General features: G+C 38.5%; 1 protein-coding gene and 1 long non-coding RNA gene across 2 annotated transcripts; one reads left to right on the top strand and one right to left on the bottom strand.

The window, feature by feature from the left end:
• The first annotated feature begins 357 nt into the window (after window positions 1–357).
• rragca (Ras-related GTP binding Ca) lies at window positions 358–9,209 on the top strand. The gene is made up of 7 exons (XM_079895200.1): window positions 358–720; window positions 2,369–2,572; window positions 4,226–4,425; window positions 6,838–6,952; window positions 7,197–7,339; window positions 7,577–7,725; window positions 7,813–9,209. Exons 1-7 carry the CDS (start codon window positions 541–543, stop codon window positions 7,962–7,964), a joined length of 1,143 nt encoding a protein of 380 aa, XP_079751326.1. The 5' UTR covers window positions 358–540; the 3' UTR covers window positions 7,965–9,209.
• Window positions 600–1,387, bottom strand: LOC307172664. The gene is made up of 3 exons (XR_013823743.1): window positions 1,318–1,387; window positions 759–1,183; window positions 600–678 (listed from the first exon to the last, which is right to left on the bottom strand). It is a non-coding gene; the product is annotated as an uncharacterized lncRNA (long non-coding RNA).
• Window positions 9,210–16,043: the final 6,834 nt, after the last annotated feature.

The following is a 16,043-nucleotide window of genomic DNA, read 5'->3' as shown; positions in this document are numbered from 1 at the left end:
TAAAACAAAGCTGATTCATACTTGTTTTAGAAAGGGCATAGTTTGTTTAATATCCGGGGCGGGGAGTAATGTGAAGCCTCTTTCCCACAGGGAAAATTGAAAGGGATAAACAACATTTAACAATTACCAACAATTCTTTATCAGCATTTGAAGACAAGAAACACCATTTCAGGTGAAAGGTCGAAAAAAAACAACCATTCACACGATTCCGTTTGTCAGGTGACTACCAGGCACATGACTTGGAACGATCCGCCCGCATTTCAATAGCTTACTTGAATGACACTTTACTTGTCCAATCAGCATACGAGCTACTGGGTGGTTGCCCAATTACAAGCGAGTGTCGATCTTAAGTGGGCGTTTCATCGAGATGGGAAACACAAGAGACTGAAGATTTAAAGGAGAATCCATAATAAGTTTGCTCTCATCCATTTCTAGTATAACGAGGTTTTATGTTTGTTCTCTCAGCCTTTATTTTGTGCTGATTATATTACTAATAATCAGCCAGGTTATATTTTAAAGGGGTTGGGGAGGGGGGTCAACATGTCGATCCAGTACGAGGCACCGCTGGCGGACAGCTACGGGGTGGCGGACTCGTTTCCCAAAGATTTTGGATATGGAGAAGAGGAGGGAGACATAGAGGACAGTCCAAGTCCCTCCGATAGCAAACCGAGAATCTTGCTGATGGGATTAAGGAGGAGCGGGAAGTCATCTATCCAAAAGGTAGGAGGAAGAGATTTTATTTAGACAGTGTAACTTACGTTCTTTTCCCCTGCTGACTTCTTAGCCGAGTGAGTTAGAACCGGGTCAGAGCCGCCCCAGGCAGCCGAACTGTCACTGGGCACGGGCAAGATCACCACTCAGAGCCGTTACCAACCTATTTCTTAAGCAGCGGTGGATTTACGGACTTGGATGCCACACAGGCCTAAATACACCACATTCAGACATCTGGCTAAGAATATGTAGCATATAGATGTCCTATGTTCATGTTGTGATAACTCACCCGGCATTGATGTGGCACGTGATTTCTTCATATCAAAACCTGAAATGCTTATTCATACATTCAGCATCCCCCACAACCTCTCAACACCGATGATGTATTGTAGATCATACGAACAGAAATGGTTTAGCTCATTCTTGTCCATGAATTTTCTTTTCCTCCTTTTACAATTTTTGCGGATTAAAGCTATTATTTGGGTAACAAAGACACATTCTCATGTGAGGCTCACTCAGGATTTTTTTTTTTCTAATTAAAAACGTTTTACACAAAGTAATGAACAGAGCTTTTAAAAAAATACTATTAAAATGATTACAAATTACCTAGGAAGAAGACGTTAGACAGTCTACTAGAACAAGCTGTTTTATTGTACATGGAGCGGGCACCCTTGTGTGGGCGCTTCCATGGTGACGTCACATGACCAGCTGTTCCATGCAATTGATTGGGATAATACTACTGATAATAATACAATTATGTTCATCTTATATAGCATTTCCGCTTTAAGAACAATTCTAAATGTACCAAACAGTATGACAATAACTACAAACTATTTATAAACAAGCTGTTCCTTTTGGCTTGTTGAAACAAGTCACGACTACCTACAACTTCCTCACCACCAATTCAGGATAAATGCTGCATCGTCAAGCACTGAAAGTGAACACATGACAGTTGCAACTTAAACTTGTAAGCACTCATGGAGAAAACAAAACAAAAAGATGTTAAGCCGCAGCATCATGCATCCACGCCAGTAGGTGTCAGCAGTGAGCAAAATATACAATGACTTTCAGGGTATATGAAAGGGTATTTGATATGAAATCTGTAACATGATTCATAATGCAGAACTTCATTTATGCACCACTTGATTCTAAATGGAGCAGCATATTGTTATGTTTGCTTTGTGGCGAACATGACTTTTGTTTGTTTTTTAGTGTATTTTGCGAGCGACAGATGAAATAAGAATTAAAATTTGTATCACTACTAAAAAATAGATAACCCTTTCAAAAATTGTATGTAGTTGAAATATATCTTTTGTTTCGACTTCTTTTCCTCAAAATTTCACACAATTGGTGTCAGTATAACATCCAAAACGATTTGTACTAATGCTAAAGTGGCTACCAAAATAAATAGAAAATGTGTAAACTTTGTGCTAAAAGAGTGCAACCTTTAAGTGCCCAAGATTCCCTTGGCTTTACGATTTAAGAATTTGAATCTGAGGCCTCTGAGACATAAGCCTTGCCATCAGTAAGCTTCCCATGAAGCATGTGACTAGGCTTTTAGTTTGATTTCACAACTGGTTGACTTTATTACCTCTTGGAGGTGAGACAGGGCACTTTGAGAATGCTTTTAATGTATTAAATGTCTTTGACTTATCAGGTGGTGTTTCATAAGATGTCCCCCAACGAGACCCTCTTTTTGGAGAGCACCAACAAGATTTATAAAGATGACATCTCCAGCAGTTCCTTTGTCAACTTCCAGATCTGGGACTTCCCTGGACAAGTGGATTTTTTTGATCCTACCTTTGACTACGAGATGATTTTCAGAGGAACTGGGGCCTTGATATTTGTCATCGATGCACAGGTGAAACAGAAAATTCAAAGCCTTGACTCTAATTACTAAACACACCCAAACAACATAGTGATGCATTTCTGTCAGTAATTCGAGATTGGCTGGATTCTTTTGTGAAACATTGTAATTACAAATACTGATCAGCTATATCATTTTCGTTGGTGTAATATCTATGGTTTTAGTAGAGTTGCACTATTAATCGTTAAAATATCACACAATCTCGATTCAAATACTCACACGGTCTCATTCCTAAATGACAACGATTTGCCTATGTGTATATTAAATCTTTGACAAAATCACACCAGAACATTTAAATCTGCGACGGCGCTGCCGCTGACCCAGAGAGAGCGGTTGTCATGTATAGGTATTAAACAGCTTCACAAACAGTCTTTTCAAAATAGTCAAACACACAGTATGGTTATTTCTGTGTTACAGATATTCATATTATTTCTGAAGAACTGTGATAAGTTTATAGTTTGGATTTGAACACTGTCTACGGTAGAGTGATCAGCTTTTAATAGTAACTTGGCACTTAAAATGACGATTGTATCGATTACATTGTGACAAGTGACTGTTAAAAAATGTATTTGTCATTGAATCATTCATTTAAGAGATTTGTTAAAAAAAACACTCATCCAGTAATGAAACAAGTGAAGTATTTATGAGTGAGTCATAAATCATTCATTTAAACAGTTAAAAAAAAAAAAAAAATCTGATTAATTAAACATTTTAAATAGACTGCAGCAATTATTGTAACATTGGTCAGAACCTCTAGTATTTATTCTTTTTCTTTAAAAAGTTATTTTTTATAGTTGTTTGTTCAGAATCGAGGGAGAATCGTGATTTCTCTTTGAAACAAACAAAAAAAAATTATGATTCTCAATTTATCCAGAATCGTGCAGCTCTAGGTTTTTTTTATTTTTTATTATTCATTATTTATTATATTATTCTTTTATTTTATTCTTTTATTTCTACCCTGATAAAATGTATCTTCTCAATATCCAAGTGTGTTTACAATCCAAAAATAAAGTAATTTTAATACAAATTAATCAATAAAGTTGTCATTGCCAAAGGAAGTTTACATTTTTTTTCTGGTGAATCCTTTCCCATGTAACCAATCGAGAAGCTATTGTAAATAGTGTGTTAAACTGCAGTTGAAATGGGTTAATGGTTGTAAATGATTAGATCATTTAAATCTTGGCTTTGAGTCCAGACATTCTGGTTTCATTTAATTGAATGTTGTTTGTCATTTAGGCTTGGTTCATTGTATGGCATTGGCTCAAGGTTAAAAAAAAAAGGCACAAGATTGACTTTGTGTTTCTGCTGGTACAGAGAAGTCAGTATGTTATCTCAGCACTTCAGTGTTTCTTCTAGCTGAAAGTTGTTTTTAAAGGATATGGTTGATTAGATTGCAGATTAGCAAACCCCATAACGTGTTGTTGTGTCAAGAAGAGCTATCAACATTCTTGTCATCTGCCTTTTAGAGGAGACTGATATATTTTTTGCATATTTCTTTTGTAATTCTTCATTCTTTTATTTTGTAAATATGTAAAATGTAATTTTCAATTTGTTTGGTAGCCTCAAGTATAACTTTTTCTCTAAACCTAGTCAGCGTCTACATTGTACATTGCCAACTCATACTATTTAGCATTTTTCCTCTCAAAGGATGACTACATGGAGGCCCTTGGTCGACTCCACCTAACTGTATCACGGGCCTACAGAGTCAACCCAGAGATCAACTTTGAAGTGTTCATCCATAAAGTAGACGGCCTGTCTGATGACCATAAGATTGAGACCCAGAGGGATATACACCAGAGGGCTAATGATGACCTGGCAGATGCCAGTTTAGAGAAACTTCATCTCAGGTAATCATTTGCATTTGATTTCTGGTGCTGTTTATTGACTAAGGGTGTGTTCACATTTGGCATGTTTGAATCGATTAAAACTAACCCCTGTGCGATTTCTCCGTTAGTGTGGTTCATTTCCGAACCCTGGTGCACACCAAACAAGCAGATGAACGCTTCCAAATGAACGAAACACAGACCAAAGGCATGTAAATTAACTAAAAACGGGCCATGATGTCACAAGATGCGACCCTAAAAAGGAGAGAATGCTCAAGCATACCTGTTTTTTCTCTTCATATCTCGATATTGCCCATCACGGTTTGGTACAGGCATTAGAATTGCATCTCCTTGCAGCAAATCTTCGTTTGCGTGTGTGACGGAGGGATTCCTGCCGCTGTTTTGACTCCTTTACACATTTTATAAGCTCTTCACGATCACAAGTTCTCAGCTAGTTAAAATACCACCATATCTATGCTACAGTACACGCATACAAAGAGTGCATTTAACTCAACACACAGCATTATTTTGGATGTTCGGTAAGCTCCGTCCCTAAGTATACATAAGAAAAGCCAACCAATCAGGATGTGAACATATCCGTATGCCTTTAGGTTTGGTGTTAAAATGCCAATGTGACCAGGACTAAATGGTTCTTTAGTTTTTTGGGTCTGGACAAATGAACCAAGCGAACCAAATTACAAGTGTGAACACCCTAAAATACTTCTTGACCCACAATATATGCCACTATTTCTGCGATCTGAGAAGATGGAACCGAAATCCTGCACTGATGTAGATGCATTGTGATTTTATTATTATTTTTAATGTGATATTCTCAATGTTTTCATTTGCAGAACACCTAATTAATGTGTAAATGTGTGGGAAGGACGTTTGTTTGATTTAGTTTTTTTGTTTCGTTTATTTTACGTTGCTAAATCAGAGAAACTGTTAAGTCAGAGCCATTCTGGTGTTGACTTAATAATGGATGTAATGGATTGATGGTGAAAAGTGGTTCTCCAAGGAAATGGTGATGTTTCATGAGCTCTGTGTTAAATCTCAGTCATTACAGGCATTTGCTAAATTAATTTTGTTATCAAAATTTAAATAGAGTGCCACTAATGGCTGGATCCGATTACATGTTTTCTTTCTGATGTCTTCACTAATGCTATAGAATCTCCTGGTACTCTTTACTGAAAGTGAAGATGAATACACAGCTCTCAACTCTCTGATCTAGATAAAGAGTGTCTGCTTAATGATGTGTTATCTGAAAATATTTGCATTCACATTTGTATAATTTGTTTGTATCTAAAAATCGCATCTTCAGATGCTCTGATCACCTCAGTAAAAAAAAAGAAAGAATTCTGGGAATTTTTGGTTGCTGTTTAGGGTACTATTGTTTTGGGAACCAATAAGGCCATGTGGATTACTGGATTTTAGTATCTGACAAGGACTAAGCACTTAGGCTACACAAATGCATTTACATGCTAAAGCCATACTAGGAAAGCAAAAGCAATAAGCTTGTTTTCCTTCAGCTCGGTTCGGTACAGCAAGTCAAGCATACAGTTTAAGGGGCTTGAGTGGTCAGTGCTTCGTAAACAACAAGGCAAGGGTGAATTGCAAGCATACTTCTAGCAGAACACTCTAGAAGCATGCTTGCAATTCACCCTTGCCTTGTTGTTTACGAAGCACTGACCACTCAAGCACCTTAAACTGTAGACTTACCATTCACTTTGCAAATGAATGTGGTTATTATTTAGACTTACACTATTTCTCAGTTTTGTCACCTATCATAATGTATAAATTATTATTAATTGTGTTGCTCATTGTTTTTAGAAGAGAAATTTGCACATCAGACCGGTCTGATATGAGAGGATATTTTACTAAGTCTGAGGCTGCTGTCCAAAACGGCAGAGCCTTTAAGCTACTTCTGTTCTGGCAGATTCTGCTGTCTTTTGTCTCGGTAACACTTCTGTTCATTTGGCAACAGATGCTGTCTGCAAAAACATAGCAAATTTTTGTCTCCCCAATATATAGTCACGTAACTGTTTTGACATAAATACCCCACTAAGACGGCCATTTTAACCGTGTAGTGGATTTAACTGTTCACCGCGCGCACATATGCATGTGAGATTGCAGTTGTCAGGAGTGAATGTTATGAGAAACGTTTCTTTAACTACCCTTCCAATTAGTTTGAATAGTTGTGCTGTTTAAACATTTGCAACTAGATCTAATCTGTGCCACATAATGAATACAAATAAAATCTTAATTGGTTCACTGTGTAAATGCGGTACCATTAATGCGAACCTAAGAAAAGCATTACACTGCATTTGGATCACTGTGTTAATAATTGGTCAAATGAGAACTAGGTGTATTAGCTGTATTAAATCTGTCGGATGTTTTGTATTTCATTCTAAGGATTTTTTTTTCTGTCCTCTGCAGTTTCTATTTGACCAGTATATATGATCACTCCATCTTCGAGGCCTTCAGTAAAGTTGTCCAGAAGCTCATCCCTCAGCTTCCCACACTGGAGAACCTTCTCAACATCTTTATATCTGTATGTGTCTCTACCTCAGTGTTTCTAGATGGTTGCACCTTAATGAATTTCCATTCCCTCTTTGGTCACTACATTATTGTCATTATGAAGAATATATAGTGTTGTTGTTGCAGTGGAAATGGCTCTCCATCTCCAATGCAGTCATGCTCATGCATGTTTTATTATGCTCTCAATGCTGTAAGATCCCATATCAAACCCTGCAGGGCATTATGCAATGTGTGTATGTGTGTTTCTCTGCTAATAGAATTCAGGGATTGAGAAGGCCTTCCTGTTTGACGTCGTCAGTAAGATTTACATCGCCACTGACAGTTCACCGGTGGACATGCAGTCCTACGAGCTCTGCTGCGACATGATTGATGTGGTCATCGACGTCTCCTGTATTTACGGGTCAGACTTTGTATATGATTTCTATTTGCATATAGGTCTATCTATCTAGAAATCATTTTACATAACATTTCAACATATACATTTCTACATACTGTTAAAATATGGCCATGGTTGTAGAGTTCATTAAATTATTTATGTACTTTTTCTCTGAAGAAGAGGAGCTCACATTTTCTTACCATTATTTTTAGCATGCTTTTTATCAGTTCTGCATAGTGAGTGCCTGTTTTAATTGTGTAGGTTAAAGGAGGATGGCAGTGGCAGTGCATATGATAAGGAGTCTATGGCCATCATCAAACTCAACAACACCACAGTGCTGTACCTGAAAGAGGTCACCAGGTTCCTCGCTCTGGTCTGCATCCTGAGAGAAGAGAGCTTTGAGCGTAAAGGTACACCACAGCAATGCTGTTATATTGGTGTCTTTTATTCTAGCGGTAGGTCTTGGGTTCTTTTTAATTCTCCTTTTTGTGCCACAGGATTGATAGACTACAATTTCCACTGTTTCCGGAAAGCCATTCATGAAGTGTTCGAAGTGGGTGTTTCCACTTCAAGGACAAGCAGCCAACCCACTGGCACCCCTCTCATGAAGACTGTTGCCTTAAACGGAACCCCCAGGAGCACTGTGTAGATAAATGGCAATAAAGACAATGATAAAAAGTGTGGAGATGATGGAAAAGGTAATAAGAGAGAGACTACAAGATGGGCTGCATTCTGAGTATGCTGACCATTACTGCTCCCAAAAGCTTTATAAGCAGAAGCAAAAGAGTTTGAAAGTCATTAAAATAAACTTGCTGCAGTGGGTGGGGCAGAAATGTAACATGGGTAAGCTTGCAAAGCTAAGCTACAGATGGATGGAAGGGAAGAGGCACAAAAGAAGGTGGAACACTTTTTTTGTGACTAAAAGGCATTAACAAACTGTTCCTCAGGAGAACAAGTAACAAAGTGCAAGTCACTGAGGAAAAAACAAAAGCACAGCAAGAAACCTCTCACCCCGTCAGGCCAAACTGCCTGACAACTTGGATGAATGCTGTATGATATGCTGCTGGTCACTTAACACAGTAGCCAAGTTTAAATACATACCTGGTTTACTCCTCAACACGTGAATGTTGCAGACTTCTGTGAAAATTTGTGGTGCACAAAATGTATACTTCTGAAGCCTTATGTAGAGTTTGCCTGCCTGATGCAAGCCCCTAGTGCACACATGCACACTCGGTCACCTAAACAACCCATGCATTGTGTATGAAAGGTTACTAAAGGGATTGCAATGTGGATTTTGTCTTGAGTGTGTGTGTGTGCGCGCACATGTAAATGTATGTATTTAGTGGAGAGGGTGGGTGGGTGTTGCATATGCACTGGTTCAGGGCCCAGAGATATTACAAAGTCACACATGGGAGAGCGTTTGAGACTCCGAAGACTGAGGAAAAAGTTGTATCGTTCCATTTGACCTCTAGGACACTGTGATTGCACTTACGTTAGAAGATGTCAGGGATCCTAACTAACAAAATTAAAACTGGTATGCTGTACTGTTGCCCTCCAGTTACGTTATGGCATCCTTGGCATGTCGCTCATGCAATCCGAGGACATTGTAGGACGAACCTTAATACCTTACATTCCGGTTCTGAGGTGCCAATGCAGTTGTGCTCACATTTATAACTCACTAATCTTTGCTTTCACTCTTCCGATCACCAATCACCATGATGTTTTTGATTCGGAGAAAATCTGCTGTAAAATTAAAATATTAAGGAAAGCTGAAGTGGCAGGACATTTGAATCAGTTAAATCCATTCCAAGCATGTCTGTAGAGATGCTTCATATTATCTTGCAATCAGCTCTGTCATTTATAATTTAATGGAAGCTAAATGAAATATGAAGAACACAAACCAATTGATCTTTAAGCCGTCTTGTGATTCTTGTTTCTAAGACTACATATAGGACACAAATTATGCCTGTCTTGCGTTTTGCCAAAGGTGTTATCATTCACGAAATAAAACATGTACACACCGGAATCAGTATTCATGTTTTGTCTTTGACTTGGCCACACACTCAAGATGGACATAATTGTAATTATTAAAGGTTTTTAACTGTTTATGCTTAATTTGGACCTGTACTTACGAAGCTTAGGACAGTTGCTCAAGGGGGGAAAAAATACACAAATATTTTTCAAGGAACAGTTCATCCAAAAATGAAAATAGTTTTCATGTTGCTCAAAGCAATGCCAAGGATATGGTTTTGACTCCTAGGAAATTCACAAGCTGTTCAAATGTATGCCTTGAGTTGAATGAAATGTGTTTCAAATACAGCCTGACATTATTGAGCTCCATACTGAAGAAAAACACTATAAAAGTCCATATATGACTTGTGAAATATTCAAAGTAATATAAAATCTTTGTGCGCCGAACAGACTGAAATTTGTGTCCTAAAAATAGACAGAAAATCTTGTCACCCGCCAACCCTCGAGTCGTTGACGGGTTCATGAAGTGAACAGATTCTTTTGAGTCGAATCTTTTGAGCGAATCGGTTGATCCAGTTCACACAGCTTTATCCCATTACAATCCGAATTATTCAGTAAAAATCAGTTAAAAGTTTTTGACACAAGCTGCCATATAAAATGGGAATAGTACACAAGTGAAATGTACTACTTTTTCTAATATTTATGATATTTTTTTCAGGTCTGGAGCAACATGAGGGCGAGTAGGCTAAATGCTGACGTAATGTTCGTTTTAAACTAACCCAAAATAATGTCCATGATTGAGACACTCGATTAGTTATAGAGACTGATTAACGAGTTATGTCATTTAGTTTTAAATGAATTATTTATAATAGGTTTGCCTTTCATTCTAAACGGATAATTGTATTTTGAACATTCACTTTTTGACAGTTGGGGGCGCCAGAGCACTGTAATTAAACGTATTAAACTGTCCCAACAAAAACACATGAGCTGGATAGGAAATGTCATACATAGTAGGCTACAACTCCAACTACTTCAACCATATCTTTATATTGTAATATTAAATAGTAATAGTATACTAGTATGCTATTCCGGTGCTGAGATATGTCCCAGGCATTTGATAGCCTACCTCAAACATCCTTTATATTTTGTTTCCTTCATTTTAGGTCCTTATAAAAAGCATCATTAAACAATGTAGACCAACACTGTAAATAGAAGTATAATAATAATTTAGGGGATATTTGTATATCTCTTTTGAAACCTAATTCAGTTCTATGAGAAGCCTAACACTGGCAACACCATTACTTGAGCAGTGTTGTTAAATACGAGCTTGAATAACGCAGTAATATCACAAGCCAATAAAAGCAGATCGGCATACGCCTTGCAACTACTGTCTGTCACAACTCATTATGAGAACTCACATCAACGCAATTTACTGCCAATAAAACACTGACAGCATTTCTGTCCACTTCATTAAGCTTCTAATTTCTTGTACTTTTTTTTTTTTTTTTTTTTTGCATGGCTTTGCATAGGCTTCTGTAGACATTTTGGCCAAAACAAGCAGCTTCTCATGCAACTTGTGAATAAATAATTAAACAATTCTGGTCGATTAAGGGTCAGACTTAGATTTTTTTTCTTTTTTTTTAGTATCCACCATATTCTTATATTGACCACAGCAAAGTAGGCGTAGGCTACCCTAGAAACAAGCATTTAGAGCTAGGCATGACTTGATACATTTTTGCTAACCACGATTTTGAATGTGCAATGTTAACCACAAGGCCTAATTACTTCACAGTTTACAGTTTTATTAAAGCAGTATCATACTTGCAATTATTCTGAAGTACTGAATATAAACATTATAGGCTTATGTATAATGCAATTATGTTTAGGCTACGTTGTGTTAGGCTATCTACTTAGGTAATCCAGACATCAAGATTAGCCTATAAACTAGTGAGTTAAACTCAAGAATCAGATCATTCTGATTTTTGAATAAATCGTTTAGACCTATTTTGTGAACTGGACCAATCAAATTCACTGAAAAGATCTGACTAAAAAGAACAATTTGTTCATGTATCAGACAATGTTGCTTCTCCCACTTATTATCCCATTATTATTATTAGGCTACTGTAAAACTTTTTTGTAGTGCTTTTTGTTTGTTTTAGGCTAATTAAGTTGTATTGTACTAAGTTATCACAGTTGTTGCATAACAACTGCAGTAGCCTAGGATGAAAAGTTACCATGGTAGGCTAATTTTTTTTTATACTCATTTATTCAACGAAGGCCAAATGAATGGATTTCTAAATATCTTTATAAAGAATGCACTAATAATCATCAAAAATGATAAAAAAAGTTAAAAATAAGTAATAAATATTTATTTTCAAATTTACTGTCATCTTTAAGCTTTTAACATGGCACAATAATGTTTTGATTCAAATTTATGCTATTTAGTCAAAGTGATTTTCTGAAACAAGTGTTTGAAGAGAATCTCTTGAGAATGCTGTTTTGAATCCACTAGATGTCGCCAGTGCTTTTGAATTAGACCCGAACAACTCTGTCTTTCTCTCTCTTTCTCTACGGCTAGTTATTGTTTGTCTTGTCCCTCTCTCACCCTTCCAGTGGCGACCAACATGCTAATGAAATGTTAACATCACGCACTTGTACAATGAGGGAGAAACCAGCATGATGTACAACTGTAATTTGGCTGAATAGCAGCGGCTGAAATTGCTTTGCTTTATCAAAACTGACGCGGCCGCACACACCCCTCCGCTCTCAGACGCTAATGACCAGACTAATAATTGGGAACGCTTACCGCTCTACACCTCAGCCCAACCGCAATGTTGATGTGATTGTGTTACAGTCTGAACACCAAAGCATCTCAAACTTTTCTTATGGCTAGTTATGCTAAGTTTAGAAAGTGCCACACTGAAGTGGAGAATGATAGACATTTGTCAGCTGCGCATTGACTTTTATCTTGCGTCACCGTAGGAGTGAAGCAGATGAAACAATGCTCGGTTCTTTCTAAATAAAGCGACAGGACTTGAGGAAACTGCGCCGGTTGCCATTTCTCCAGGTGCTGGTTATTTTTTACATCAAGACAACGCTGTCTTGCAGCTCCGAGATCTGAGCGAGATGTCCTGTGAGGAGAGATCTGTCTTACAGGAGCAGCGCTCTGATTGTGAATTAGGGACCTGATCCGCTGGCCTGTCCTACTCTGGTATGGATCAGAGAAAAGCAGTAGTCATACCTCAGCACTGTCAGGGCCCTCTTTTATTAGAGCGCTGCTTTGCCAACAAAATCCAACACCAGACAGCCTCTAGTCATGACAGTAGGAACGGGGGGAGGGAAAAAAGGGGAAGTAAGGAGCGAGACAGGAGCGCCGGTCGGATTCTGTATTTTTTTTTTGTGTTGGGCCATCAGAGCGTGTCGAGCCGGGGCAGTCAGCCAGCAGCCGGCTAATGGGCAGCGCTGGGTCGACTGTGACTAAAGGAACAGCGACAGATGCCATTATCTCAGCCTCGTGCAGATACAATGTCCTGGACAGCTCAGCCCAGTGCCGAAGTTGTGTGTGCGTGCTTGTTTAAACTTAATAGAACACGATGGATCGGGTAATCGCCGGATCTGGATGGCCCGTTCTTCTCGCCTGTCCTAGGCTGTGTAGACGCACGCGAGACACGTCGCTCAACTTGCCCGTTCCTCATTGTCTATTCACAGGCATCATGAAAAACATGTTGCCAGCCTTCCGCCCTCATCAGGTTTGGGTTTAAAACATGTTCTTCTCGCATCGCCAGGGATGTTCTGGTGGTGGGGCAGAGAGGGTGCGACCCAGGCTGTGAGAAAGGGTCATTAGGCAACATTTTTTGAGGGTATAACAAATGTGATCCGTGCTTGCTTTGGTGCAGTGATGTGGGGCAGCTATATGGCTGTTGACAGTGGATTGGCACCCATCAAGCCCTTTGCTGGAGTCTCCAGTCAGACGTGAAGCTGCCGAGACTAACCAGAGAGGGGGAGAATGGCACATGCATTTGAATGCGGTTTCTCTCATCTCTTTTGGGGTCTTGTAGGTTTATCCTGGACTAATCAAAGACTCCTGAAATGTCTCGTCCTCAAGTCCCTCATCCAAGAGTCCCATTCCTCTCTCCTGTCCTCTGTTCAGTGTCTCCCTGACTCAGTACTTCTGCACCAGTAAGTTGGCATTCCACACCGACACACTACTGAGGATGATGACAGATCATGGACATACAAACCGACAAGATGATCGCTAAGATCTCACATTCTTATACATCTTATACAGCTACAATGACAGGTGGTCCAACTACACATTCTCTCACAACTGTTGAGACCAACGGGTCAAGGTTTGGCTGGTTAGCATGTTACCTTGGCTGTTGCTGGTTGATGTTGTCAACAAGTGTATTTCTTCACTGACAGCCATTAAAAAGTAGCTTCTTTTATCATTTGTTTTCTTTTTTTTACTCTATTCTGATTGGCTGGAAGGTGTGCAATAAAACAGTGTAATGCACAGTTAGTTCCAAGTCAGTCACAATCATGCTCTGTTTTCGTTGAAGCACACACTCAAATGTCACTCACACAGAGATTGGAGATCGCGCTGTGCTCACACAGAAACATTCAGGAGCACAGAAACTTATCAACGCTGCCCTGCGACTTTTAGTAATAAAATAGCTTTGATACTGAATCGCTACATTATATTTCTCAGCATGAGGGGGTAACATCGCTGGTTTTTGAAATAATTAAACTCACAGCTTCATTGTTAATAGAGAGAGGCGCTGAACAGATGCAGGTAATTCACACATGCATCTCTCATCTCTCTCTATCTCTCTCTCTTAATTATTAATTCAAATAAATGGTATATTTCATTAATTCAAATAAATGTCATCTTAAGCACCACTTTATCTCTATAAAGCGGGCAGAATGCTAGATCTAACGAGATGTAACTGATGAAAATAACTGTCATACTTACCCTTTTGAACAAATATTGCGCTGCAAACATCAATAACAGCTTTAAGCTGTCAATTCTGGCAAATTACTATGGTATAAGCGGGATAATCCACGGCTTTATCCATGGCTTTTATCTCCCCTTTGCGTCGTGCGGTTCTTTACCTCCACGTCCTGCACTGAAATCGTTTAATGCGCAGCTAGCCATGGATTATCGATTACATAATTTATTATATTATACCTGCCAAATGCTTAATTCTGATTGGTTGACGAACGTTATAAGGCGTGCAATTATTTTCCAGTAAATGCACAGCTAAAGTAGTTCCAGGCAAGTCTCTCCATATCACTTCGCCAAATTATTTGACTCTAGTTAAGGGGTGTCAAACTCAGTTCCTGGAGGGCCACAGCCCTGCAGAGTTTAGCTTCAACCCTAATTAAACACACCTGATCAGCTAATCAAGTCCTTCAGGCTTATTTGAAAACTGCAGGTGTGTGTGTGTTGAAGCAGGGTTGGAACAAAACTGTGTAGGGCTGTGGCCCTCCAGGAACTGAGTTTGACACCTGTGCTCTAGTTCTTTGAATTATAAGTATACACCATTCAAAAGTTTTGGGGCAGTATGTTTTTTTTTTTTTTTTTTAAATGAATCCTTTTATTAGAGGTACAATATGAAAGAATTTTGTATCAAAATATCCAAAGACCACTTGCACAGTGTTATATATTTTTTTCAATTGTGTACTTCCGTTATCCTAAATGATAAATTCACAATTTTAAAAAGTTCCCGTCCCTGTTCACTTCTGTCGCCTGTCAATGACGTAATATCCGCGTTATCCCTGGTTTCCGCTTGTACTGTCATAGTAACCATGGCGACAGATGTACACAACTGCGTAGTGCGTAACGTCTAGCGGCACGCTGTTGTTGTTTCGTTCAAACATTATGGACCATGGCAAGCAGACTTTGGGACAAAAGGAGAACTAAAACGAGAATCAATATCAGCGTGGCATTTTCGAGATGCCGAGAGCTCCACGTCCGCGACTAACTTGGACTTGACAGAGCTTCACAAGTCACGACTTGACAGGAATGCCGCTCTTGTATGTACTTTATTAGACAGGTGATAAGATGATAAGAAGGTAATATGATCAGTATAATGTTGGTCTAGCTTAATGCTAGTCTCATATAGCAAACAAACTAACAAACTAACACATAGAATAACATTATAACTTTCAACACACTCAAATGCTGTTTAATATGATAGTGTAAAAAAAAAAAAGTTTAATTCGACAAATAAAGTGACCTGTGTGAGTAGTAATTGAGCACTTGCGGGTAATTCGGTAGAATTAAATGTCCTCATTCCTTTATATCCGCGGGACTCGCGTGTGGCTCTGATATCTGTCTCTCATTAGCAATCGTGACCTGCTTCATACCACAGTCATGTTAAAAAACATGAATGTTTTCATTCATCCATAAACATTATTAGATCCATCAGCATGACAGCAAGTCATTCCGCTTCATTCCGAAATCATTCTGCTTATCACTGCGTCATCAACCTACACCTTTGTTATTGTAAGAGGTTAGCGGCGAAAACAAATGACATATTGTACCTTTAAGCAAGGATGCATTCAGTTAATCAAAAGTGATTCAAAATAATTTCACATAAATGTTCTTTGAACTTTTTTTCATCCATCAAAGAATCCTGGGAAAAATAATGTATCATGGTTTGCAGAAAAATTTTAGCAACTGCTATTGAGATGAATGGAAATTCAGGCTTAAAGTGTAGATTGGTGAAGAATGCGGGTTGCATTTTAATGCAGT

The sequence above is a fragment of the Squalius cephalus genome (genome assembly GCF_949319135.1).
Source record: "Squalius cephalus genome assembly, chromosome: 15".
Lineage (NCBI taxonomy): Eukaryota > Metazoa > Chordata > Actinopteri > Cypriniformes > Leuciscidae > Squalius > Squalius cephalus.
Note: the sequence above shows the minus strand (reverse complement) of the source record. Positions and strands in the feature narration are given on the sequence as shown.

Bases quoted from the DNA above. Each gene is read 5' to 3' on its own strand.
- rragca (XM_079895200.1), top strand. From the start codon at position 541: ATGTCGATCCAGTACGAGGCACCGCTGGCGGACAGCTACGGGGTGGCG. The intron at 2,573-4,225 runs GTGAAACAGAAA...TTCCTCTCAAAG, and splicing joins TATTTGTCATCGATGCACAG to GATGACTACATGGAGGCCCT. The intron at 7,726-7,812 runs GTACACCACAGC...TTTGTGCCACAG, and splicing joins AGAGAGCTTTGAGCGTAAAG to GATTGATAGACTACAATTTC.